General features: G+C 37.5%; 1 protein-coding gene across 1 annotated transcript in view; it reads left to right on the forward strand.

Moving 5' to 3' along the window:
* Positions 1-23,595, forward strand: part of YES1 (YES proto-oncogene 1, Src family tyrosine kinase) — a 50,722-nt gene extending 27,127 nt beyond the window's left edge. Inside the window, exons 2-12 of the mRNA XM_030231669.2 lie at positions 6,326-6,601; positions 10,768-10,867; positions 11,435-11,533; positions 14,519-14,622; positions 14,808-14,957; positions 15,181-15,336; positions 15,607-15,786; positions 17,991-18,067; positions 18,408-18,561; positions 19,102-19,233; positions 20,004-23,595. Coding sequence (XP_030087529.1) covers positions 6,334-6,601; positions 10,768-10,867; positions 11,435-11,533; positions 14,519-14,622; positions 14,808-14,957; positions 15,181-15,336; positions 15,607-15,786; positions 17,991-18,067; positions 18,408-18,561; positions 19,102-19,233; positions 20,004-20,212 — 1,629 coding nt within the window. The 5' untranslated portion in view covers positions 6,326-6,333 and the 3' untranslated portion in view covers positions 20,213-23,595. The remainder of the gene's footprint in view (positions 1-6,325; positions 6,602-10,767; positions 10,868-11,434; positions 11,534-14,518; positions 14,623-14,807; positions 14,958-15,180; positions 15,337-15,606; positions 15,787-17,990; positions 18,068-18,407; positions 18,562-19,101; positions 19,234-20,003) is intronic.
* Positions 23,596-26,808: the final 3,213 nt, after the last annotated feature.

Here is a 26,808-nt window from a genome sequence, read left to right on the forward strand (position 1 = left end):
TCTTCTTTTAGCAATTTCTGCTTATCCTTGTTTTTCAGGTAGCATTTTGGAATCTCATATTTCTTCAGTGAATTGCTTCAGTATTCATTTGTGATCTTGTAAGCCAGTTAACTGGTTCCTCCATTAGAAGGATCGGTATCAATAATTTAAAGCAAATTCAAAATTCTGAATCCTGTAAAAAACACAAACCAGAATAGCAATATGTAATATTTCCAATATCTTTTGACTGTGAAATGCAAAATGTCCACCTTAAAAGCATTTTTATTCTCAGGGTTTTTTTTCTGTGCAGAATCCCCTGTTTGCTACAATGGGTTTGCTAGCTGTAGCTTTATTAGAAAACAATCTAGAGTCTGTTTTGTTGCTGTGAAATAAAAATCATTATCACAGCAGCCCCTGATTTTTTTTATTTAATATGTTTGTACAGTCATGATCAAAGAAGCACTAGGTCTGTACAACCATTAGGATTCAAAAGTTCAGATTGCCTTAGTAATAAAGAGCATGGTTTTAAGTATCTATTTCAGTATGGACAAGATGAGGTCTAATAGTACTGACTTGTAGTTATTTTCTGCTGTAGAACTCCACAAAGATGTGTGGAAGACATTGAAATTCAAGCAACATAAATTATTGCTTCAGTGGGTTTTTTTTTTAATGCTTCTTCCTTTATCTTCACTTTTTGTTTCTTATCAGATTGTTAATTGCAAGGTCATGTCAGTTGCACTTTAAGTGCATAATGATGCAGACTCTCCAAGGCCTCATTACACTAATGTTGCTGCTAATTATAAAACTGAATACAGTAGAACATCATTCTTTCAAATGTCATGGATTGTTCATGGTAAAATAAGCAAACCCTGCAATTTATGACAATTCATCAAAGATAAATTATATCCCATAATAAAAACAGCATAATTTTTAAAAATTGTATGTACTCTGCAAAGAACACAGAGCAATTCTTTAGTTCACTGTCCTTTATGAACAAGGCAGGTTGTTTTGTAGACAAGAGAGCCCACTCTTGTTTTCATATCAAAGCAGTGACCTGTTAAAGACAGACTGAATTAGCTGAATATTATCATAGGGGCTAAAGACTTGTTAGCCTCTTTACTAATGGTTTTCAGTTTTTCCAGTCTGTGTCACATCTAATAAATGATTTTTCAATACCACCAGCTGAAGCCAGCTGTTTGTCCAGTGCACAAAAAGCCAGTATAGGTTCTGTGTCTCCAGTGACATGTGGAATCAGCTCTACACTTGTTTGAGCAAATAGACAGCTGCCAGCTAATGGATCCATTAGCAAACTTCCCACAGAATATCCTGTCTTTATCACTGCATGAAATTTTAATAACTTTTAATCATTACTTTAGTTGAAAGTTAAGAAGACCTTTTTGTAAGACCTTTTTGTAAGGCATTTATTTCACAGAAGTGAGGGCATGTCTTTTCTTGATAGAAGCAATTTCTTTTTGTATGCTAACACTGAGAAGTGAAGCTACAGTAGCAGTGGAAATCTTCAATGTTTTTTTCATCTTTTTATTAGCCATTTGTGAACCTCAAATTATTTTTCTGTATTAGGTAGCATGGGGAGTTACTTTTTAGTTAGAGGATTTTTTTGTATGTTTTAGGTGGGAAAATATTTGCAGTCTTGCCTTATCCTTCTGGAAAGAGACTTGATTTGCTTGTTCTAACTTGACTTACTCTTTGTAGTGAAAAATCACTTCTGTGCTCTTTTTTAGCTGTATGAACAATTTCGGTAATCAAAAGTAATGAAATAAAAATATTGCAAACTGCCCTTCCCTTAGTGGTTTTTTTTTTTTTTCTATACCTCTTAGTTATGTTACAGTACCTCATTTATATGAGAGATTGAAAACAGAGGAAGTCCCTAGAGCATCTTTCCCTTTGTGGTGCCTTGAAACTGCTACATGTGACTGTCACTCCTGCCCTTACTCAGGATGAAGTCTCCAGAAGGCAACTGGGTCATGCTGGATCATAACACAAGAGCAAAATCAGAGAAGTATTTAGTTGGCCCCAAAAGGAAACACCAGTTTTCTTGGATGTCTTTTGGTTGTTTTGGTTTTTTGGTTTTTTTTTTTTTTTTTTTTTAATAGTAAATGGGTTTTGTTATCAAATGCATTACAGCAAGTGAAACAAACATGAGCCTCTCCCAGCCCTTTGGTTCAGGGTTTCAGATGTTAACACCCGGCCCTCAAAATCTCTGTGCTGATGGGTAGAGTATGGGGGAAAGGCAGCACAGTGTTTAGAGGCATTTGCTGGCTGCTTTGCTCTAAGGCATGTGTCTGGAATACAGTTCATCTACCTGAGTTGAAATCCCCTCTTTCAATGAAAACTTTATCTAATTTTCCTTCAAGCCAGTAGGAGACCTTCATTGAAGCACTCCTGACAATCCTGTGTCCCAAGGAACCAAGGAGTAACTTCTGTAACCACCAACTGGAAGGAGCAAAGACACATTAGATAAATGAGTAGGTTCTTAGTGACACCCATCTCTCTGGGCTGGATAGACAAGGCTGTAGACACCCTGAGGGAATTTGTCAGTATGCTAAGATACAATGGCTTTAGAAGAAAAACTTGTTTTTCTTGGTCTGGTAGCTCATCCTTAGAGGAAAGCAGAAAAATGCCAATACAAAGACTTTACTGGGCCACACTTTCCAGTTGCTTTTCCTCTCATCTGGCACTCTGCTATAAAAAGGAGTTAGGAAGATAAGAGGGCAGCATTGACTTTCTTGGAGCTCTCATCTTGTCAGAGTGTTTATTAAGGGTCTTCTTCATTGTCTGAGGTATTTGTAGGGTACCGCATGATAATTATCTGCTGCTCTTGATATGACTTCTCCAAAAAGCACAAATCCAGTGAGATGCTACTAAAATTTCATTTGATTCCTACTTCCTGGTTTGCTCTCATTCTTCTCTTGATTTCTGTGGGCACCCTGTTAACCTTCAACTGTCCATAACAGTGATCATTTTAGTTTCTGTTTTTACTTGAGAACATTCTAACATAGGTTTGTTTTCATCTAGAAGGTAGAACAAGAGAGCTGGGCTTATAATCCATGCCTTTCTGAACATGGTTTCCTGAAAGACCTCCAGCAATCTGACTGACACCCTCTCCCACCCAAAATGAGTGGGCACAGTGATCAGAATCAATAGGTGAATGTTTATTTCAGCGAAAGATCAAGATGCTGAAATTACTCAAATAAATTGCCTCAGACACCAGTCTGGTGTGAAACAATGATCTAACTAGTGGGAAATCAGTGGCTTGTGAATAAGGTAACTTGGGCCAGCATTTCTTTAAATAGATTGACTTCTGCCGTGCAAATAGGAATTTCCCATCTGAGTCTATTTCTAAAGAGTTCAGTGCATCAGAAAGAGAGCTGTTAGCTTTTAATGACAAAAATGTATTCCTTAACATGTTTTTGCTGGCCAGGCAAAGGTTGATAAAAATAGGTGTAAAGTTATTTCGGTTACATACATTTTTTATAACAAATGTAGTACCAGAATAATCAAATCCAGCATTGCACACCAGCTGTTTAGGGATTTTTTGTTCTTTATCCAGCAATTTATTATACGACTAAACAGTACTAAGTCGTTGGGGGTTTCCCCCCACAGGATGGGCAGTCAGGGATTTTTTACTACTAGCTCTTGGTTTATGTCATCTTCCCTCCCCTCATGCCTCTAATTCGTCCTCACAAATGCATATACAGAATTTTACTGCAGTTTGCAGGTATTTCTTTTGCTTTTGAAAGCTGAGGAGTTTGTTCAATTTTCTTTTATGGGTAGGCAGTTATAAAAGTGTTTACATTTTTGTCTGCTTATTTCTGAATGTCTTTCTCTTTGAAGTGCTGATTGAATCTCTGCTGTTAATCTCTTTAACCCCAAAAGAAGATTACCTTAACAGTGAAGTGGCTGGGGAGGGGAGAAGCAAGGGAGAGGCTGATTCTGTTTTTCTAGAATGAATTCAGGTCTTCAATAAGGGCTTTTCTTTGTGACACTCAAGCGTCCCAATTGTAAGTTCTTGCTGCTAACACAGCCTTTTGATCAAATCAACAATTACCAGCCTTTTGATCAAATCAGCAATTCCTTGGGCAGAATCCAGCAGTTTTACTGGACTTGGTAAATTGTTTGCTATCTATCTTTTTATTACTTTTTTTTTTTTTTTTTTTTTTTTAAATCTTGAGGTCTTATCAGCCTGCTGCAAGTTAGGGAAATGGCAGAAGGATGGAAATAGATTTGTTATGGACATTTGGACAGATGTCTGTGTGCTTCCGTTTTAATCTACTTGATTTACATTAGTAGCGTGCTGGACTTTTGAATTGTGTACTCAACTTCCAGCCAAAGGCAAGTAATCAGTGCTACTAGAAAAGACATTTTTGTAAAGGTGATTGGATTTTTGTTCAATGCTAGCAGAAAACAGAATTCAAGTTTTTTAAAAATAGTCAAGTAGGCCTCAGAGGAAGACAAGAATTCACAATAGGCAGCCACATGGCCAAAAGAAAGTATTTTGGATTATAGTGTCTGTTTGCAGTGGTAGAGAAATTAATAGGATGTAATTCTGGATGTTTGACTTCTATTGTGAATTAATAACTGGCTTTTCTACTGTGCATAGTAACGTGGTTTTTGTAAAGTATTTAGGCACATTGCATTCTTATTCACATATTTGAACCTTGCTCAGTTAACATTTGTTCATCGTTAATAAGTTGGCAATAGAGAAGTATAAGTATAGTATAAGAAGTAAAAATAATTAAAAAGGTGTGCTTTGTGATGATTCATTACTCTGTGGAAAACCTTAAATGGGATATGTAAAAGGGCAGTTATTTGACTGTTGATGCTTGTTTCTGCATCAGTAATTGTATTGCATTGAAGTATTAGGGGCTGAAATTAAGTATATTCACAGGGTGAATGTACTTAATCTTTTGAGCATTAAATTTTAAAGGGTGTTTCACTGTCTGTGGACCTTGTTCCTACCAAGAACTCTGATTCATGGTTCTTGAGGAAATTACAGTATCTTTATAATGGTAACGGTTAGTTATAGGGAGGCTGTTATTTTCTCTCAGTGTGACTATAGTACAGCAGTATTTCTTCAGTAAAATTTACTTTGTTCCATATTTCTGTCTAGTAGTTAACAAGGTAAGAAGAATTGAGAAGGAAAAAAAGAATTAGACACACATTGGGACATACTGTATTTCCCTAATTGTTAGTTAGAGTCCATGAAATTGTTGTTGTACTTATCAAAATATGTGGTTTTCATGCTTTCAGGCTCCTGCTGTTTATTTTTTTAATTGATTCATTAGAGAATGTGGAGCAGTTGATTTTCTGTGTCTCTAGAGGTTTTACTTTTGTAGTTTAAGTAGATTTTTAAAACCCCTCCTGCAAATAACACAGGGTTTTAATGCCAGACTAGAGCTGCGTCTAATAGACGCTGCTGTTTTCTTCCTGATTTGTTTCCCAACTGAGGTAAGCCATAAAATGCCTGCTACCAGTTGTCACCACCTGATAAATGACAGGTGGTGACTTCTTAAGGCTCAGTCGGTGTTAATTGCTGGTGACAGGTCTCCTCTCTGATTCCCTTCAGCAGCAGGTAATAGGTGCCCCCACGGTAAAGAACTCTGGCATTGTCTGCCTGTAGTGGGAGCTGGTGGCAGTCCTGGGCCATCAGGGATGTAAATTGTCACCTGTCGGGGCACGGTTCACTTTCTAAATCCCTTAGGATATTGTAATTACTTTTGGGTTTTTTGCAGTTTTAGTTACTCTAGAGCTTTACTCTATCCTCTGGCTGTGAATGTCTGAGGTTTGTTTGTGAGATGTATTTGGGGGGCTGGCAATGGATGAAAACTTCTCTATGTCTTTAAAGATGTCAGCGGTTGGTCAAGACTTCATTGACAGATGCTTTAAAAAGAAAGCAGGAATGCTCCATTCATTTTCTTTGTAGAATTGCTTTGGATTTGCTTCCTAAAATCGAGTCTGGATTTGTCACATTTCCCCCTCCACCCTGCTATAGAGGACTCCAGTGTCTATTTCTCATCTGTTGCCTGATTCCCCCTTTTTTAATTTGTTGCCATTTAGAGTTTGTCGAGTAACAAGGACGAAGAATAATCCAAATGTGCTGTTATTATGTGAAGTTGTAGGGGAAAATAATTAAGGCTTCCCTGGTCTGGTAATAGTTTAGGTTTTATTCCAGAACACGTTTTCATCATGGTTTACACTCTGTATGGGGTTTAACAGTAATAAATTCACATTTGGATTAACTTTTTGGGAATACTCTGTTAGCTATCTTAAGACAACATGAAGATTAATTCTTTTTTTTCTTTCTTTTCCCCTCTCATCCTTACAGAAGCAACGATGGGGTGCATAAAAAGCAAAGAAGGTAAAGGCCCAGCCATGAAATACAGAACTGAAAATGCTCCAGAACCGGTTATTTCCCATGTCAGTCATTATGGATCAGATTCCAGCCAAGCAACACAGTCACCATCAATAAAGGGATCATCTGCAGTTAATTTTAATAGTCATTCCATGACTCCTTTTGGAGGGCCTTCAGGAATGACACCCTTTGGAGGAGCATCATCTTCATTTTCAGCTGTGCCAAGTACATATCCTAGTACTCTAACAGGTGAGTGTTACATAAAATGATGCTATTATTATTTAGTATTATAGCCACAAAAAAAAATACAATGACACCTTGCCATGCAGAAATAAATTGCAAATTTAAAATAAATTGCCTTTTAGAGATTCCTGATTTTCAGTATCTTTACTGCTCATGTAATAATTCATCCTGTATTCACTAGTGACTGGGGCATGAAGGTTGGGTATTTAGGCTTTTATTTTTGTGGAGACAATTAGGATCACAGCACAGAGAAATTTAAGAGTTACTAAAGACAATAATGGGAAAAGTTGATAAAATTACATTAGAAGTTGTAAGCTCTTGAAAGGATGTGTATGTGATAATGGCTTTAAACTTGGAGAGATGTAAAAAATGAAAAACACTTCAGATTCAGGAAACTGATTTTTTTAAACTGGTTTTAAGTCTGATTACTTTTAAATTACATTAATACAACATTAATTTATAAAGCTAAACAGGATTTGCATTATATTCTATGTGCTTTACTGTGGGAATAATTGTGTGAAATGAAAGAGTAGAATTCCCATTTTTAGTGGTCATATGAAAACCAGAATGGAAATTGTAAAGATAGAATTGCAGCACACAGAATCCTTTTTGGCTGAGGTATAGTAGATGCAGCATTTTAAAGCAACATGTGCATTTGATGTTATAAACCTGCCTTAATATTAAAATCTTAAAACCTAAGAAAAAAAATACTGATTTTGTCCATGTAACTAATTTCATCAGTTTAATGGATATTTTTGAGAGGAAGGTGTGATTTATTCTTTTTTTTTGAGAGGCACTAAAAAGGCAGACTAATTTATTTTAGAAGCTCTGTACAAACACTTCAGAAAACAGAGTAAATTATTCCTTAATAGTCTATTTCTAGTTTTCCCAAAAAATTCTAATGTTGGCACAATTACAGTGCTGAAGTGTTTGCATTTAAAGTCTTTTAAAAATACAGGAAATCTGAGATCCTTGAAAACACATTCTGACCTTGGCATTAAGCAATTCAGGAAACCAAGTATGAATTGTCAGGTAATGATCATCTCATGGTCTTTTTCTTGGGAGTACATTAAAAACCAAATAATTAAAATGAACATCTAGCCTGTATCATTTATGAGTCAACTCTGAATACCTCTTTTGGATGAACATATGCAGAAATTAAATAAGGGCAGCATTTATTTATTTTCGTTAGCTCTGCTGAGGAAAGTTTATTGTATTTCAACTCCCACAAGAACCTTCGAATATTTCTTCTTACTAGATCTGGTTTTTTGGTCTTGTAGGAATCCCCAGCAGTGCATGCAGGCACTCCTGGACATAACCAGGCATCAGGGATGTAGCCCCCCCACTGGGTACCACAAATCCTTTGCTGCAGAGACTAGAAGGGATGTTCTCTTGCCTGTTCCTGTTCCTGCTGGTTGCAAAGCATGTCATATCTTGAACCAGAGTCAGCAAGAGAGATTTCTCATGAAAAGAGAGTCTGATAATCTCATCAGTGTGAAATCAGTTATCAGCAGGCAGGCTGATTTGTATGAATGCTCCCATTGTTTTGCAATTAGGCAAAATGATACTGCATATGAAATTATTCCTCTTTGTTCTGTAAAACCAGCCCATCCACAAAAAATATACATACATACATACATACATACATACATACATACATACATACATACATACATAAAATTGCACTAACAATTATTTGGCACATTCAGTACTGCCTTTCAGATCAATCAAAATTGGGTGGTTTTGTGAGCAAATGAGATGACAGCCTTCATCTGCTGTAAGCTTTTTTATTTGTGACCAATAAAACACTGGATCACATTCTGTCACCCTTTGCTTCACAAGAGCAGAGAATAAATGGGCTTGTCAAACAGGATGTAAATGTCAGTAGTACTTATCCAGTTGATCAGTGATGAGTGACAAGAGGATGATATGGTTGTCATCATGGCCTGTAGTGAGGCTGAAAAGTTGAGCCATCTTTTATTCCTCTAGAGCAAAGAAGAAGAAGAAATCTGAGTTACTCACACTGTTCCTGTATTACACACTGTCTTCAGATATTTTGAAGTCATGGAATATTGCTGAAAATCAGAAGAGAAAAATGGACTACTGTTCTAGCCTTACATGAAGCTATGCTAGTGTTCTGTAATCCCCTTGCTGAACAAGAAGGTGAAGTCTTCTCTCCAAAGCCGGTCATAGATTAGAGGATGGCATACTGACCTAATAAAAGGAAAATCTTTAGGGAAGTCTTGTGGCTACAGATAGTTTGAGCAACTAAACTAGATCATCTCACAGTGGTTCACAAAGAAAACAGCTGCAAGAGACTTGAAATATCATTTCACAGCATCTTTGTTTAAATCAGTCTGTGCTGATGCTGTTCTCTTCAAGTATTTTATTATTCTTTGCTATTAAAAACTAATGCCTGTGACTGAGAGTAAAAGGTTTTATGGTAGCTGAAGTTTTTCAAGTTCCTTTATATGCAGCTAAAAGCTTTTGTGATATTGTGACTTGAGCATATTGATTGTTTCCATCTGCCAAAGAACTTACTGGGGATGGTTTATTTCCATAACATTTGCTTTCTGTTTGTGTGACTACAGTTGGTATCTTCACTATTTTCTTGCTCTACCTATCAGTTTGTGTCATCAAAATAATGTAGTAATAAAGAGAAAAATTGGTAGAACTGTTTTGATTTTTAACTTGAATTAGGAGCTGCTGACTTCTAAGAAATATTTTAATTCATTTTGAGTTCATAAATCACATTTGAAAAAAAAGCCCCTTCAATTACTCTAACTTCCTGTGGGGATTTTGTTCTGTTTTTCCTAGTGGAACTGTAAATTCATTTCCAACTGAGGCCTGCTGAGAGACTGTGACCACAGGAAAACTGCAAATCAAACTGTTTAGATGATTAGGAGCTCTTATGTCAGAAAATCTACATTGCAAAAGAATATTTCATATAGACTGTCCCCATTGCATTTTGTGTTCTTCCTTTCTGATCACGGTCATGCTAATTTTAAGACCTAAATTAGATGGAATATGTTTCTCTTGGTGGACTTTCATGTATATCCTGATATGTACATGTGCATATTAGAGATGTAGTATTATACATTTAAAAATATGTTATTGGTTGGACTATTGTTATTAGGCTTCATAAATGGTAATTAGACTAAGAAATAGCATTTCTAGGGGTTAAAAAGTCTTTCTAAATTGTCTGTTTGCGGTTTTCTGTTTTAACTTTCTCATGGTTATGGTACATGATTCTTTATTTTTACTAATAGCTTGTACATCTCAAACAGCCTTTTCTCCTTTCTCTCTTCCTCATCTCCGTCTTCCCAGTTTTATAGATTAGTTCTTTGAAGTATAGAAAAAAGTTTTATGCTGGTAAGTGTAGAAGCCTTCCTACCATCCACCTCTCTTACATCTGTCTTATTTGGGGGACATGTTCAGCAGCGTGTGCTATACCAACAGTGGGATGGGAAAGCAGATGCCTTAGTGTTGGTGGAGTGCAGCTGTTCCTCATGGGACCTGTCTTGGTCCTTGTTCTCTGGAGTAATGCACTGATGGATCATCCTCAGCAAGGGTCTGCTTCACGGGTGGGGAGACTTGGTGGCATCAAAAACATAATCAGTGCTAAAGCAGAGGAATCTCTTTGTCCCTGAGACAATACTTTAATTTCTGGTTCTGTTCCTTGGGTAGGTTTTGTGTAACCTCAAAAAGTTGGGAATGCATCAGTTATTTATAGCTAAGTGCAGCAGGAACTTTCACTTCTGTGAAAATTAGTGTCTGATGGTTTGCTATTGTGGTGGTGTAGGTTCTTCCAGAACTGCATTTCTTAACAAGAAGCAAGCTTAATAAAGAAGCTATGGGTTTGGGGTTTTTTACTGGTAAAGCGTCATGCAGGTTTCTGTATATAAGTGCTGTAATTATTAATGTGGTTCCAGTGATGTGTCTAGTGGCCTTTTGTGGTGTGGAAGCATATTTTCAGAATGTCTGTTTATAGGCATAGCTCTCTCCTAAGAAATTAGCAGGTTATTGATCTGTCTCCCAAAATGAGATGCAACCCAGATTGTTTAGTTGCTTCCAAATCAAAACTGATTTATTGTTTCATGGACAAGTCTTTAAATCAAGTGTTAAAACATTACTGCTATATCATATGGGATTTTTTTTTTCTTTTTCCTAAGGTGGTGTTACTGTATTTGTGGCCTTATATGATTATGAAGCTAGAACTACAGATGACCTTTCATTTAAGAAAGGTGAACGGTTCCAGATAATAAATAACACGTAAGTGTTCTCATTCCCAGACCTCACTGGGTTGTTTGAAATAATTAGATCCTTAGTTCTTTTGGAAATCCTTGTATCCTATTTCAGTGAAGGGTAATTGATTTTTTTTTTAATACATTCAATATTTTATAAGCATGGGGTTAAAATATATAATACTGCTAATACAATAACTTTTCAGGTTGAGATCAGGGTTTGGGTGTAGATGTAGAACTATAGCAACTGTGGTAGCCCTAAGCCTTTTCTCAATTGGGTGACTTCCTTCCCCTCCCTGCTCCAGCAGGGCACTGCTACCCCCTTGGGGCAACAAAGGTGGGGACAGGTACTGCTCCATCCCAGACTTTGCACCTGGAGTTACTCTCTGCTCTGGAGAGCCAATTCCACTAAGACGCATTTGTGTTGCTCACAACACCAAATGGGTGTAGGTACAGCACAAACTATTTGAGATGCCCTCATAATTAAAATAACATCTTACCTAAATTTACCTGCCTTTCATATGTGAGTACCTTACAGGTGCTAATGTTATGTGTTGTGTTTATATGTGGAAGAGGTAATGATGTTTCATTGCAGGGAAGGAGACTGGTGGGAAGCAAGATCCATTGCTACGGGAAAGACAGGCTACATCCCAAGCAATTATGTAGCTCCTGCAGACTCCATTCAAGCAGAAGAGTAAGACACTGTATCCTGTCAATTTTATACACTTCCTACCCTGTGGTGATACTGGTTTTTAAAGTCATTATATGTAACATTTAAGGGTAAAGTAGGAGAATACTATTAATGAAAGCAGTGCTGCTTGGATTATGTCAGAGGTTTAAATATTAGTAAGCATGGGTTGAACACTCATGCAGATGTTTTCTGACTGCTTGCTACATGCAGGGCTAAAGGAGAAAGGATGGGAGAATTCAGTAATGATAAAAATTGGAGGGCATGCCTTGTGTATCATATAAAGCAAAAATTTATGGGTTTTAACTAGAGAGTTCACACACCATCAATTCTAGGGTTTTATTCCTATTTTTGCTTGCCAAACCCTGAGTCAAGATCAGCTATATACTTGGTTTACCTTAACCTTACATTCTAAAAAAGCATGTGTGCACAATTATTTTTAATCTATTAATCTGTAATAACTTTTTGTTGACAAAATTGTCTGATATGCTAAGGACTGCTATGAATTTTGAAAATTATACTGCTTTGTGTACCAGTGCTTCATACATTCATTTACTAACATCCTGGAGTGGTTAGACAATCACATAAAATTACTGTGGATCCCGTAGGTTGGAGTAGAGTTTTAGTAGAGTAGAGTTTTACCCTTGTTGCAAGGGATTGTATTTGTTGTACTAGAAATATAAAGTTGCACAGCTCTTGTTTCAGTGATACTGCCAATCAGCAGTTCACTGATATGTGATCTGTGCACTTCTCTGTTTGCTACTGCATGTCTGGGAAAAGTGCCTGATTTTCAAGATGTTTGCTCAATCTCAAGCTGAGACTTTAGCATGTTGCTGCTGCTGCTCTCACTTGGCTCTGTGCTATTAAAAAATGATAGCATCAAAGACACTCTTATTTTGCACCCCTGAGTTTCATCTGGTTTTAAAATTATTAACTTTTGTTTATTTTTGGGGAAAAAAAGTCAAATATTTCTTTTTTTAAACTATGCAATAAAAGCTTAGGCCCTTACAACTGCAGTGGTGGTAAAATGGAAATGGTAGCCCTTTACAAAGAAAGCATAGCTCTTAAACACTAACCAGAACAAAGTGGTGGGACTTGTCATGTTATGTGATGACTAGAGGTGAGAGTAAAGGGTGATGAAATGAGGAACCTTCTAAAAACTGTTTATTTTTTAAAAACAGTGCTAATTTTATGAAATATCCGCACAACATTTGGAGTACAGTTCATTTGCTTTAGAGTTTGTTAGCCCTGTGCTTTAATAGAGTTTGTAGATTTTGTGTAGTGACTGCAATTAGAAATACAAGTGCAAATGCCATACAGAGCCCCAAGCTGCTAAGAGTTTGTCTGTGGTCTTTTCTAAGCCTGGAGGCATTTTTAGCAGAAACTGCTTTTGACAGGATTCATATTATTTGTGTGCTTTTTTTAATGACACCATAGTATAAATGTTTAATTGTCTCTAAAAGAGAAAGCAATTTTTATAGGTAGTGAAATGAAACAGCACTTAACAATATAGTCTATAAATTGTTGTAGTCTGGGGAAAAGGCATTTTCATGTGAAGTTTTGAACTAGGTTAAAGTTTGCTTCTGTAAGATTTTAGTTTACATCCAAATTGTCTCCAGTGTGTATACTCTCATATCCATTTCTAGTTTTGCACATCTCCTTCAACACTCAAACTGCAAGCACAACAAAATGTAAGAATAAGTTTTGAATTCCCATGTGATTGCACAGGCCATTCTGTTCATGGCCAACAAAGTGATCCCTCTTTATCTACATTTTTTCCCTAGAAAATGTTTCACCCACAAAGCCATTGTTTTGCAGCAGTTTCCAGTACTACTTTTCCCATCACTCATGAAGCCAAATTAGCTTGACGATAAGATAGTGACAGACAAAAATGTGTGAAATTTACACTTTACATCACTTTGTAACTTCTGGGACATTTAATAAAAACAAGATATAGTTAGAAATAAATCTTATTCCAAAGTCTGGGGATTCATGTGAAGATGGACCTTAAAATTATCACTGGCTCAGGACAGCAATGTGTGCAGGATGTTCATCAGGATGGGCACACTGTGGGAGTATAGAAGAAAAAACTCCTTATGTGAAAGAGCTGAAGGCAAGAAAAAGTACAAGTCTTCTAAAACATCTGTGTTCTTTTTGTTATGAGAATAATTTGGAATGTTACTCACAAAGAAGTAAATGACACCTACCATAGGGGTTTTCCTAAATGATCAATAGAAAAAAGGGCTCTCTCTGCTGAGGTAGAGAAAGATGGGAGGCAACAGAAATTGAAACAGAAGAGTTTCCAGCTGAATATAAGAAACATTTTTATCCTGAGGACAGCCAGGAAGGTATATGGGTTGCCCAGGCTGGTGATCTGTCCTTCAAGGGTTTCAAGCCTGAAGTAGACTACATCCTGAGCAGCTAGGTGTGATGTCACTGCTGACCCTGCCTGCAGCAGAAATCTGCACCAGGGAACTCCAAGGGTCCTTCCAACCTGAATGAACCTGTCATCCAATGATATTCATGCACACTCACTTTGCATTAAATATTGTTTTCTAACATAAAGCCAAAACTTATTAAAGAAGGTATTTCAGCTGCTGCAGTTTTGAATGTGCTACCAAAGTGTGTCATCTGATTCATCTTGGCCTGAAAACTTAGCCTGAGGAGGGTGTTCCTTTCGATGTTAAGAACAGTTGATGTCTGTTGTTAAACCAGCAGAAAACCATACTGTTTGTAGATACAGGCCTCTTTGCATGTGTTTTGTAAATAACAGAAATGAGAGTCATACAGAAATAGGTCATCTTAATCTTTTGTCTGTATGGATGTCATTGCTTTTGTTGATCTGTATCTGCTTTGGGATACTTGTAGCCCAGCAACTGTTTTGGAATATTAGTTAGTCCAGTCAGTGCTTGAGATTTTAAAATCTTTTGCTTATATGAGTACCAAAGCATAGGAAGCTTTTATTTACACATTTCCTTTTAAATTTTCTAGGTGGTATTTTGGTAAGATGGGCAGGAAGGATGCAGAAAGGCTACTTTTAAATCCTGGAAACCAGCGTGGTATTTTCTTAGTAAGAGAGAGTGAAACCACTAAAGGTATGTATGTGTATCTCTTCTCTCTCCCATTCCCTGCTCTCCCCAACACCAAAGTGAACATTTTTATGCCTGTCCCATGATACACATGAATGTGCACACCAAGTATGTGCGCCATGACACTTGGGGAGATACGTTAAATACCTTTTTATATTTTGGTGAAGAACCAGATGTGACTTTTTTCCTAGGTGCTTATTCCCTTTCTATACGTGACTGGGATGAGGTCAGAGGTGATAATGTAAAACACTACAAAATCAGGAAACTTGACAATGGTGGATACTATATCACAACCAGAGCACAATTTGAATCTCTACAGAAGCTGGTGAAACACTACAGAGGTAAGCCCAAGTTCCAGTGTCCCAGTGTTACCCTGTGCCTACTGTAAGGAAGAAGGACTGCATCCATAGCTTATTCTTAAAATTCACAACCATAAAATTTCTTTCTGATTTCAACAAAAAGTAAATGGACTAATTGTTTTTTATCAACATTAAGATGTTACTTTTGTTACAGTCTTACCCTTGCTTAACTGTGAAGCTGTTGACTATTTTTTCTGTTTTCCAGAACATGCCGATGGGCTGTGTCATAAGCTAACAACTGTGTGTCCCACTGTGAAACCACAGACACAGGGACTAGCAAAAGATGCTTGGGAAATTCCTAGAGAATCTTTGAGGCTGGAAGTTAAGTTGGGCCAAGGATGTTTTGGTGAAGTGTGGATGGGTAAGAGCTTAATGCAACACTTTTCAGTTGTTCCTGTGAATGTTTTAATAGTATTTAAAGTAAATCGGGATATGAAAAGATAATATCATAGAGAAATGAAGGGAAAAATACCAGTTATGATCATGCATGTAATGGTAAAATTAATATTCAATATAGTTCTTGTTTATGATTATTCTGTTAGCTAAGAAAACAGAAGCAAAAAAAAAAAAATTTCAGCGGAAAATCTCTTCGGTATTACAGTGGGGAATAAAACCTAATCTGTTTCTCTAGGAACATGGAATGGAACCACAAAAGTAGCAATCAAGACACTAAAACCTGGTACAATGATGCCAGAAGCTTTCCTGCAGGAGGCTCAGATCATGAAGAAGCTACGACACGACAAGCTTGTGCCACTGTATGCAGTCGTTTCTGAGGAACCAATCTACATCGTCACTGAATTCATGACAAAAGGTGTGGGACAGAATAGTTAGAAATACTGCATTTAAAAGGTTATTTAAGACCTCAGCAACAAATCAAATGTTTAATTAATGTTACGTATAAGCTAACTGGAGTATAAGTGTTAATTTTGATTAAATTAAAATGAGCAACGCTTGACCTACTTGGAGCAGTCCTAATTTAGATTATGGGCAGAGGCATGATTCCTTTGCACATCTGTGTCACCCTTTCTAATCTTCTAAGTACAAGACTGGGGGGGGGGGTGGTTTCTCCTCATTTTTAGTGTGTACTGTCCATTACATTTAAATGGAACAGCATAGCTGGGAGTATTATTATGAGATTATGCCTGCCTGTAGACAGGTCATGCTAACAACAAAACATGTTGAGCTTTGGTTTTTTTAGTGTTTCTTTCCCAGCAGTGTAATAGTAAATTTTAAAAAGGTTGAGTGGTTTTTTTTCCCAGACTCCCTCCTTTATCCCCTTGTTTTCAGTCTTTGATCCTTCTTCCTTTGCTCTTTGTCATTTCCCCCTCCCCCTGCTGCTGAAACGGGGATTTAAAGATTTAGGCAGAATGCAGAAATAAACATCATAAGCATATGACTGTTAAGAAGCAGCAGATTTCCAAGTCAATTATTCAATTTTTTATAAAATGCAGACTTCTGTTCAAGTCAGAGACAAATTTTGCTATCTTTATAAGCTACAGAAGCAAGGGAGTGGCTAGTTGTGTTTAGTACTGCACTACAAATGTATGGGTTTACTTTTTTGCTGTTTGGATGGGGTTTTTAAAGGGTTGTATAAGATCAAAAAGGTAAAAACGAACAGAAAATATAAAAACTTCCTTCTGCATTTTTTTCCTAAATAACACTAGACAGCTATGCAAAGTCAGTTTTCATTGTTCAGAAATCAGGTTTCAGCAAGGCAGTAAGGAAAAAAATATTTATAACTGCCTAAAGAAAAGCAGTGTTCACTACCAGAACTGGTTACCTTGCAAAAGCAGAAGAATTGTAATTTGTCTAAATTATGGATTCAAAATGCTGTTGGAAGCTTCTCTTTATAGCTTTCCTTTGACAAAATTCTCACATTTTACAAAACCTACAGAATTTCCTTGTTCTACGCTACTAGAACAATTTATTTTTATTTCCTCTTTCACAAGGAAAAAAAGCAGGTACAAACTGCAGAGTGTCCAACTGTTTTTTGCGGTGTGGACAGGTTACTAGAGATCAGTGGGAAATCTTTGCTCCTCTTCAGTCCTTTGATCTCATGAACCAAGGTCAGAAAAAGTCTGTGCAAACACACACAGCAAACAGCAGCAGCAGTGTGGGTCTGTCCTGACACACTTTTACTTTCACTGTGCAAAAATACAGCAAGTCACTGAAGTTATGTTGGATAAATCTAATTCAGAGTTACTGCTATGAACAGTTCTGAATCCACTTCAGGATATGCAGTCAAGTAGTTTCTTTCCTCGCCTTGGCCACACTTGTAATTTTGTTACTGTAACTTGGACAGTGTGATTAGTTACAAATCTTTACCAGTTTCTTAGGAAAGAGGTCCTGTTCTTATCTCGAGTGCCATAATGCCACCTGTAAAAACTGTTATGTAGGGACAAAGCTTTACTGCACAAGGAGAGGTTGGAGTCTTGGTCCTTGGAACTGATTTCAGATACTGCTCGTGTAATGTTGTGGGTACAATTGCATTATATAAATTGGAGAAAATAAGGTATTGTAAAGAATGGAAGATAGTTTTCCCTGTAAGAAAGAAAAAGCAACAATTTCAGAATAATTTCTCTGATGTATGATTTGGGCTGGCAGGAAAATAGGAGTCAGGGATAGAGTTGTTTTTTTTTTCTTCTGCAATTATAAATCTCGCAGCGGAAGAAAATCTAGCTAGTAGGAGCACTGATACCAACAACACTGGAAAAATTACACTGTATTGCTAGAAACAGCAGTCTGTTTTGTTATTGTTTAGTTATTTGCATTATTGAAGTGGATTCCAAACCACTTGGATAGAATTGCACTGACTAGTTATGAGTGCAGAGGTAACTATGGGCAGGATCACTGGGTCACATATTCTAGTAAATGATGGATTTTCAAATACAGATTTCATGAGATAAATGTGCCAATCATAATGTCTAAGAAGAAAATCTCATTTGTGTTTTCAGATCAAGTTAATGTTTTTGTTTTTTCCTTTTTTCCCACCCCAAAACGTGCTATGTTTTACAGGCAGCTTGCTAGACTTCCTCAAAGAAGGGGAAGGGAAATACTTAAAACTCCCACAGCTCGTCGACATGGCTGCTCAGGTACCAAAAGAAACTTACAAAACTTGTATTTTGTACCTAGAGAAGTGGTATCACGTATCAACTAAACATAAATATCAAATGCTCTGGATGTTGTGTGCTGCTCTGTGTTACCCTTTCTGTTGTGGGTTTGTGATTTGTCAGAAAGGAAACAGTCTGGTTTGCAATTAGCAGATACTGCACAGCCAGACACACTAATCAGTGCCAAGCTCTTGGTTGCTATACTATAATTCCGATACTTATACAATGGGAATGGAGCTCAAATAAGGGGGTGCAGCTTAATGCTTGGGAGAAATGTATATAGCCATGAAAAACAACCTTTTATAACACTTTTATTTTTAAGATTGCAGATGGCATGGCTTACATTGAAAGAATGAACTACATCCACAGGGACCTCCGGGCAGCTAACATTCTTGTAGGAGACAATCTTGTGTGTAAAATAGCAGATTTTGGTTTAGCAAGGTTAATAGAGGACAATGAGTACACTGCAAGACAAGGTAAGGCCAGTTATTTATTTAATAAGACCAGTTGCCTTTCAATTGCTTAGAACTGTTATATTTAGCAGAACATGTCTGTGTATTCTGTGTTCATGGATAAAGATCCTGCATGGAAGTGTGCTTTCACAGCTCTGTTTAGGTGAGCCCCTCACCTAAGTGTAATCCTAGTAAACTTCCTTTGTTCCAAGTTATGTGGCAGTTTGTTTGTGTTTTCAAAAAACACTTTTAATTATTTTTGGGGGTTAAAACATCCTGCAGTTTGAAGAGAGAAGAGATTCCAGAGAAGTTGTTCATCAGGTTCATTTTTTGAAACATATTTAAGTAAGACTCTCAGATGTCTTTAGTGCTTCCAGATATTGTAGCCAGTAGTAGCTGTCCTAGTTTAAGAAATAATAAAATACGATTCCACCTTGAATTTTATCAATAAAGCAAAGTACAAAAATATTTTTAGTGTATTATTCTTTTCAAAATATTTTGAAGTGTAAGCAAATTGTGGATTAGCAAGGGAAAATTGAGCATCTGTCTTTCCAATGTTTGTAGGAGCTAAATTTCCAATTAAATGGACCGCTCCAGAAGCAGCGTTGTATGGTCGGTTTACAATCAAGTCGGACGTGTGGTCATTTGGAATTTTACTGACAGAGCTGGTAACTAAGGGGAGAGTGCCATATCCAGGTAACAGGAAGATTTAATAGATTTTTCTTTTCTTTGTATTCTCTGCCTCTGAACTTACCTTTTGTACTTTTTCCCTTCATTCAGAGCCCAGAGTTGACAAGCAGAAACAAAAACTTAGTTAGACCTTACTGGTTCCTTTGTTCGCTAAGATACTTTGGTTTATGTTTGGATTAAATCTTGCATATTTTAAAATGTTTTAAGATAATAGCACTTATAAATGTGACTGACAGTTTATTTCAAATTAGTGGGTATCCTTATGTTTTCTGTCTGTCTGTTCCTGATAGTTCTACTTTTGACATTTTCCCAGACTCTACAGAGAGCGTCACTACACTGAACCTGCTAAACCAGTTTTTGAAACTAAACATTTTTCAGCAGATATTTTGCTGGATCTGGAATGTGTAAGGCAGGTCTGTTAGGGATATTTAAAGCCTTTTTCTTGGCCTGATTTCAAATTAAGTTGTCCTTGAATGGAACCTAAGGCAGGGAGAAGCTATTTGGGCTTGATTCTCCTCTCTGAAAGGACAGGCCCAAGGCAATGCAAAAGGGAGAAAGGGAAAAGTACTATGTGTTGAGGAACTACCAGTGTACTGAAATAATTTTCAGAAAATGTATTTAATGCACATGTAAAAAATTCATTCACTATAAAGTCTGTTCATTAAAGGTTCTGTTCTGGTAGAACGACATGCTTTGCAGCTGCAGAGGTTCTTGAAAAACTTTGGGAAACTGTTCTTTGCATAATGTCATTCAGAGCTAATATGCTTTCCTTTTAGGAATGGTGAATCGAGAAGTTCTGGAACAAGTGGAACGTGGGTATAGGATGCCTTGTCCACAAGGCTGCCCAGAGTCTCTCCACGAGTTAATGAAACTGTGTTGGAAGAAGGACCCTGATGAGAGACCAACATTTGAGTATATACAGTCTTTCTTGGAGGACTACTTTACTGCTACAGAACCACAGTACCAGCCTGGAGACAATTTATAAGCCAACAGTCTATATAACATGCACAAATCTGCCAAATGTAAAAGACTTGCAAAGAATTCCTGAAGTCTCTAAGGAATCACAGGAAAGAAAATCTTCGCTACTTTGCATGCTCTTAATGGCAAACTGGAATTTCATAATGCAGTTGCACAAAACCACTTTTAAAGTGTTATACTCTGATTTACCAATGACATATTTTTTATTTTTTCCTCTTTCCCAACTTATTTTCAGGGTCCAAAGGAAGCTTACTGAAAATACGGGGCAGAAAACATGAGTGTTGGTGTGAACAATAGCAGAAAAACCAATGTTTCAAATCCTTTATTCTCCCAGTATTTGCTAATCATTATACTATTAAGGGAATTGTCTGGAATTAGTGATCTTGGGGTAAGGCCTTTTTAAAGCAGAAGAACTTTGTGGGACCAAGCAATTCTATTCCAGTTCAGTAAAACTCCCTATGTTTAGAACTACATGTGTGTGCCCCCACCCCCGCAAAACAAAAGATGGTACAACTGTATTTGATTTATAGTCTCAATCTTTAAGCTTCCACTTTCATGGACTTAATTAGGGTAGGCAGGTAAAAAGAGAAATTGGAACAGTGAATGAGAAACTTGATATAAATGGTAGACCTCAATAATGAGATTAGAGAGCATAATGCACTGTGTTAATACTTGTGTTAATATAACTGGAAAGTAGCATGAGAGATTTTTCCTTTTTTCTTTCTGCATAGCTAATTAAGAATAATGAAGGTAACTAGAAAATGAGGTAATATTTTATAAAATTGTGTTGATAAAGTATGATGATATTTGAACTTGAAGCTATGTAATACAATCATGGGGGGAAAGCCTTTAATCTTTTAAGCTCCAGTGGAACAGCGAGCTTTTGTATGGGAAGACTGCCTGAACAAAGTCACAAAGTTCACCAGGAAAGCAAGACTGAAGCTGGTAAATGGCCACCTTTTAGTCCTTTTTCAGAGACAGGTTTGGTACTGTTGTATGTGGCTTGTAAGCGTTAACGAGGGTGGGTGCCACAAGTGCTATCTGTCACTAGTTCAGGGATTTGATTGCACTTTTGCTTTTCTTGGCTATTAAGACACACACACATTTGCTCTTCCCACTTCTGCCCTTCCTACAGAATTATTTAACTAAAAAATAAGTGAAAGAAATGTGAAAGTTTAAAAAATAAAGGGATAAAATATATTTAATATTGTCCAAGTAATGAAATTTGCTGGTATTCAGCCCAGCTGACACTACATCTAGATTTATTTTTCTTTGGCTACTGACATATCAAGCAATAACGTCATGTCTTTTACTCAACAATTTGCATGAGGTTCTTGAATTTCTGATCAAGCTTATATACTTTAATTTTGAAACACTCGTACTTAGTTACTGGCTTGGAATTCATATTATCATTGTAAAGCTATCCAACAAATGAATTCAGAAGAGCTAGTAATATAGTTCTGGTACTAAACTTAACATTCATGGGTTTACACTACATTGAATTCAACTACCAAACAGATCTTTGTAGGAACAGTGCCATCATTTTTCATTTTCCCTCATCATTGCTCATCAACTGTACATCTGTGGTTATCAAATTTTAAAAGGGCTTTCTGTAAGAAAAACAAAAACAAAACAAAAAAACACATACGCAAAATACTCAAAAAACCCAAAAAAGGTTATGAAATTTTAATTTTTCTAAATATTTTAAAATAATAACACAATCATATGAGTTTATGTATTAATACAGTCATAACAAAAAATGCCAAAAATGACACTGGCATTGTATGGATTTTTAATTACTGAATGGAACAGTTCATTGTAATAACACTTGTATAGTAAAGGAATAAAACACTAACTTAATGAACGTGTTCATTGTAAATGGTTGTGTATTATAAAACTTCTCCAAAAGAGTTTGTATGTTTATGAAAATTTATTTGTTTCACCTGAAGACCTTGATGTGCTTCTTACCCTAACAGAGTTTAAAATTCACATTCACACTTTTTATATAAATAGTAATAAGTTTAATTATGTAACTAAGTATTTTTATAAAGTATGGCATTGTTGAACTGTTTTGCAGAATTGGTTCAAAATAAATTTCACCTTGATTGCATCTGCTTATTTGAGGTGGGGGGGGAGAAGGTGGGAGGGGGACAAAAGCAGAGTAGCCTTCACATTGAGGGGAGAAGGACGGGAATAAAACATTCATGATGTTCTTTTTATCCTCTGTAAATTGTACTTCCATGCAGGATTGTGAGCTCATTGTGCATTATTGCTGTTCAAACAGACATTTTCTAGACCGGTTCACAGGTCCTTGGCAGGAATGGGTTAGAACAATTCTGCCTGGGCATAAAACAAGCTCCTCTGGTGGACAGACAGATGGACTTGGGATTCTTGTGAGAGCAAGTCCAACTTAAACTCTCAGCTGGCAGTCACTGTCATGCTGTAAGGCAAGCACATATCCTCCCTCTTGCTTTCTCTGGGATAAACAGCCACTGTTCACTTCTGTCTAATTTTTCAGGGAATTTTATACATTTGTTCTTGTGATAGCCAATGTTTCATCTCAACCTCATTGAATGTTACCTGTCTCAATGACCAGTACGACTCAAAGTGCAGATCCTGGCATGTATATACAGTGCCACTGTAGGTCAAGGAGCTAGTACTGTTTGAGTTTCAGTAATAACTAACACAGCACTAAAACCATTCTTCTTACAGAACCTACAAACTGCAAAGTTTACTGTATTTTTAGTATTTCCTGTAATGTAATTAATGTTTTACTATTTTTAATGAGAACAGTCATGTAATTTCTGCTAATCTTTACTTCTCCTTGTTGTCCATCCAAACTTTGTGATTCTGCATGCTAGGCCTGCAGACTGTTTCTGTCATGCATTGTTTCAAACTGTAGTATTTTAAGAATATTTTCATAGTATTTTTGAGTAAACTTCCAAACATAAACATGTGTATGATCCTACTATTTAGATAAAGTACATTCCTACTTCAGCATAAAGTATTATGAAAAGAACCTTATGTGTTCTTATCCTTGCAACTACTGAATTGTCATTTCACTAGGCTTGTGAGTAGCCCTTACAACTGAAGAGTAGCCTTGGAAAGGATTGGGGGGGTTTTTGTTGGGTTTGCTGGGTTATTTTGGTTGGTTGGGGATTTTTTTGTTTTGTTTAAAGAAAGTCTCCTAGAGTTGGCTGATGGGCAGAAACAAGGCAGAACGCTGTCTTACCCACACTCATCTACAATACTAATGTTTCTTCTAAACCACATTTTCTGCAGCTGGAGTGAGTATAAATGAGTATTAAGAAGTAAACTTAATGAGCTCCCACTTTTGTTATTTATTTTCAACTGTTCAATAAACTTCTCAGTTTGTAAGTTTTCCGTGGAGATGCTGTAGATGTCTGTATTTGTGGCAACATTCCCCCGACACGACTTTGCTTAGAGCTACGCAGTCACTTTGGGTTTAAACCACAGGAGCACTCAACATAAGCTAAGCAGTACATTGCAAGCAGGAGACTCAAATCCTCACACCTGGCTTAAGGAATTTAGGGCTAGATTGGAACGACTGATCTGGGCACCAGAAGCAGATCTGGGTGGATAAGTGCCTCAGTCCAGAACTGTGATTCACCCAGTAACTATTGCCTTGTGCAGTAGGTATTTGGGCTCTGTGCAAATGTCTGAAAATGCAGGTTCCTTCATAGACACACACATTGCTCCCACTTCAGCCTCATTGTAGTACAGGAACAAAACTGCCTTTGACCTTCCAGGCACTGCAGGAGTGTGACTGTCAGTGTGCAGCCGGGAGCATCCCCCCAAATATACATCTCTGACAGTCACCTTCCAAAGATAGGGTGGGAAGAGTCAGGAGACGGAAGTGAGGTGGTTGTTGTCTATTTTTGATGTACCAGCCTGGAGCGTAAAACCTGGGTTCTGATCAAGAATCCTGGCTAGCTGGGTGTCAGCTGTGAGAGACTGTTATGAGGGTGTTGAGAGTTGGAAGCAGAACCCACTGAAGAACTTCGCCCTCAGCTGCAGACTTTAGCATTTCCTCAAGGACCAGATTATTTTCTCAGCACCTTTTCCTAGTGACACAGAGAGAGTGTTAGCTACAGAAACAGCAACAGCTTCCCTGCTTCTTTCCCCCTAAGCATAGGGGAGGAAAAGGGGGGGAGTGGGATAGAAGGATGAGTCAAGCAGCTGAAGTACCACACTTCATCACTGGGCAGAGGGAAGCAGGCTGAGGGTGTGGCATGGCAGATGTCATATATTCTTGTCTCTGTCATATTTTGAAAAGGAGGTAGAAATGCAGGGGAACTGAAGAGCATCTGTTCCCTTGTGCACAGTGGAAATGGAGCAAGGCTAATGCCAAGTGCTGCTTCTGTTCTCTCTGGTGGCTCTGGGTAGCTCACCGTGACTGGTTTCTAGGAGATTGGCTTCATATTAGTTGGGGAGTCACAAGCAATGTTTTGCTCTCAGAAATTTCTAAGAATGAACCTTGATCAGCTCTTAGGAAATCTAAAACACCAAACAAAAAAAGCAAGATACTGAGAGTCTGAGGGGAGAATTACTGGCCCCTGGATCCCAAATAGCATATCAGACTGGGAGGTAGCCTAGCATTCCTTTCCTAGTTAATGTATGTGGATGTAGGATTTTCTGTCAGATTTCCCTCCTCTCCATGTATAGTTATGGTGTGCCAAGGAGCTTTACAGAGTTCAGACATTAGCCATGGGACCCATATGTTCTTCTCTGGTCCTACTCTTTGAGCTTATTTTCTTTGTTAGTTCTGCATGCAAATGTGCTTTCTGTAGGTAGTACATTGATAATAATTTTTTTAACATTCTCTTTAAAGGCATATTTTTTGTCAAATTGTAACAACCACTGTTGTTTGGGTATCAAAGTATTTATTTTTTGTGTATTTTTACAGAACACTGTCCATCTTCTCTTGGTATTTAATTTACTGTAGGCAAGGAGAAACGTGTTGGCCATTGTGTTGTTTTTGTTTTGTTCTTAAAGACAGGACAGATACCCAGTTAAACTCAGCAGGGTCTAGAAACAGACTGGAAATCTAAAAGGGAAACCTGAATACAAGCAGTCTTGATGAATTAGTCATGTACCAACTGGAAAGCTGACTGCTGTGAAAGCATTCCTTTCTTTAATCAAAAAGCCACTGCCAGTAGGAGCACTTCCTTTGTGCCCTGCTGCTAGGTTATTGAGTCTGTAGCTGAGGCTGCTGGTAAGTACATACTGGGAAATGGATAAATTGTGCATTTTACCTTTGCTCCTGAAAATCCATCCCAGGCGTGCTAACGATACACCTTTTTTTCCTGCACCTCCACAGGTGCCAGCTGCTGGATTCACCATTCATTCAATACCCCCCACACACATTTATTCACATTTGGGGCAGTCTTCCAGGGGCTAAATGGCTGTTGATCCTTCTCTTGGCTTCAGTGTTTGGCAGTGCCAGGGGTGTATTTGTTTGCTGAAGTAAGGAAGGGTAAAGAAGCATTTCTACTCTTTCAAAAACAAAATATGATAAATCTCAGTCCAGTATGAGACCCGCTATGATAAAAGTACCACATGTGAAGTACCACATCTAATCATTTGACTGCTTCTTCATGAGCACAGTGAGGACTCTTCCCTGCTTCTCCAGCAAGTGTAGAAAATGCCACTTAGGGAGATGCTCGTGGTGTGCTGTGGAAAAGGGAATGACCACTCTAAATTGCAGCCCCTGCTCAGTCCTGCCAAGGAGGCCAAGTCAGTGATTCTGTCCTTCCAGAGAGTTCCCAGGAAAAGGCAAGAGTGTTGGCTTGTATTCCCGAGAGTGAAAGCTGGTGATATAAGATTTGGGTTCCTTACATACCCCTATCCACCTTCCTCTCCTCTCAGTTCTAGCCAGGGTGTTTACAACCAATCAGCTTTTATTTCTCCCTTGTAGCTGTGCAGTAATAGTGTGGACATCTGAGAATTCACAGGTTGATGTTTTCTCCTTTTTAAGTGGAGGGTGCCTGGCAAATTAAGCAGCTTTATAAGAGCAAGGTTAGATCTGTACCCCTTCACTGGAGTTTTGATTTTGTTCCTTATTACCCTCTTCATTTCTGGAACAACTTTGTCTTTTAAAGTGGCTTATGGCTACCACAAATGTATATTATTTCCATTGTGCTAAAAGACTAGAAGAACAGTAGAAACAATTTCCATATTTACATTTTTAGTCTAGAGTCACTTGTTAAAGTGACTGCATCAAAATCTGTCCATTGAATTTTCTTGACATCTTTATCAAAGAGCTGCCATTTGCAAGGAGAGGATTTTATTTTTCCACATGGAAGTGAAGTTCAATCAATTGCCTCAGTGAGTTAAAGGTTATAATGAGCAGATTACAAGTAGGCTAAATATGAGCTCTGGCGCCACTGTCATTAGAATGGCCCCAGCCTTTTCAGACTGCTACTAAGTGCCCTGAAGAGCAAGTGTGTATATACTTAGCAATAGATATGCCCCTGATTTCAATTGATCAGCAAAGCTGGAAGGAATGACCCTTTTTGCGACCTGGGGATGACAAAGAGAATTCAGGAGGATAGTGGGATATACATCCACCATGAAAGGTCA

Source organism: Serinus canaria, chromosome 2, assembly GCF_022539315.1.
Source record: "Serinus canaria isolate serCan28SL12 chromosome 2, serCan2020, whole genome shotgun sequence".
Taxonomy (NCBI): Eukaryota; Metazoa; Chordata; class Aves; order Passeriformes; family Fringillidae; genus Serinus; species Serinus canaria.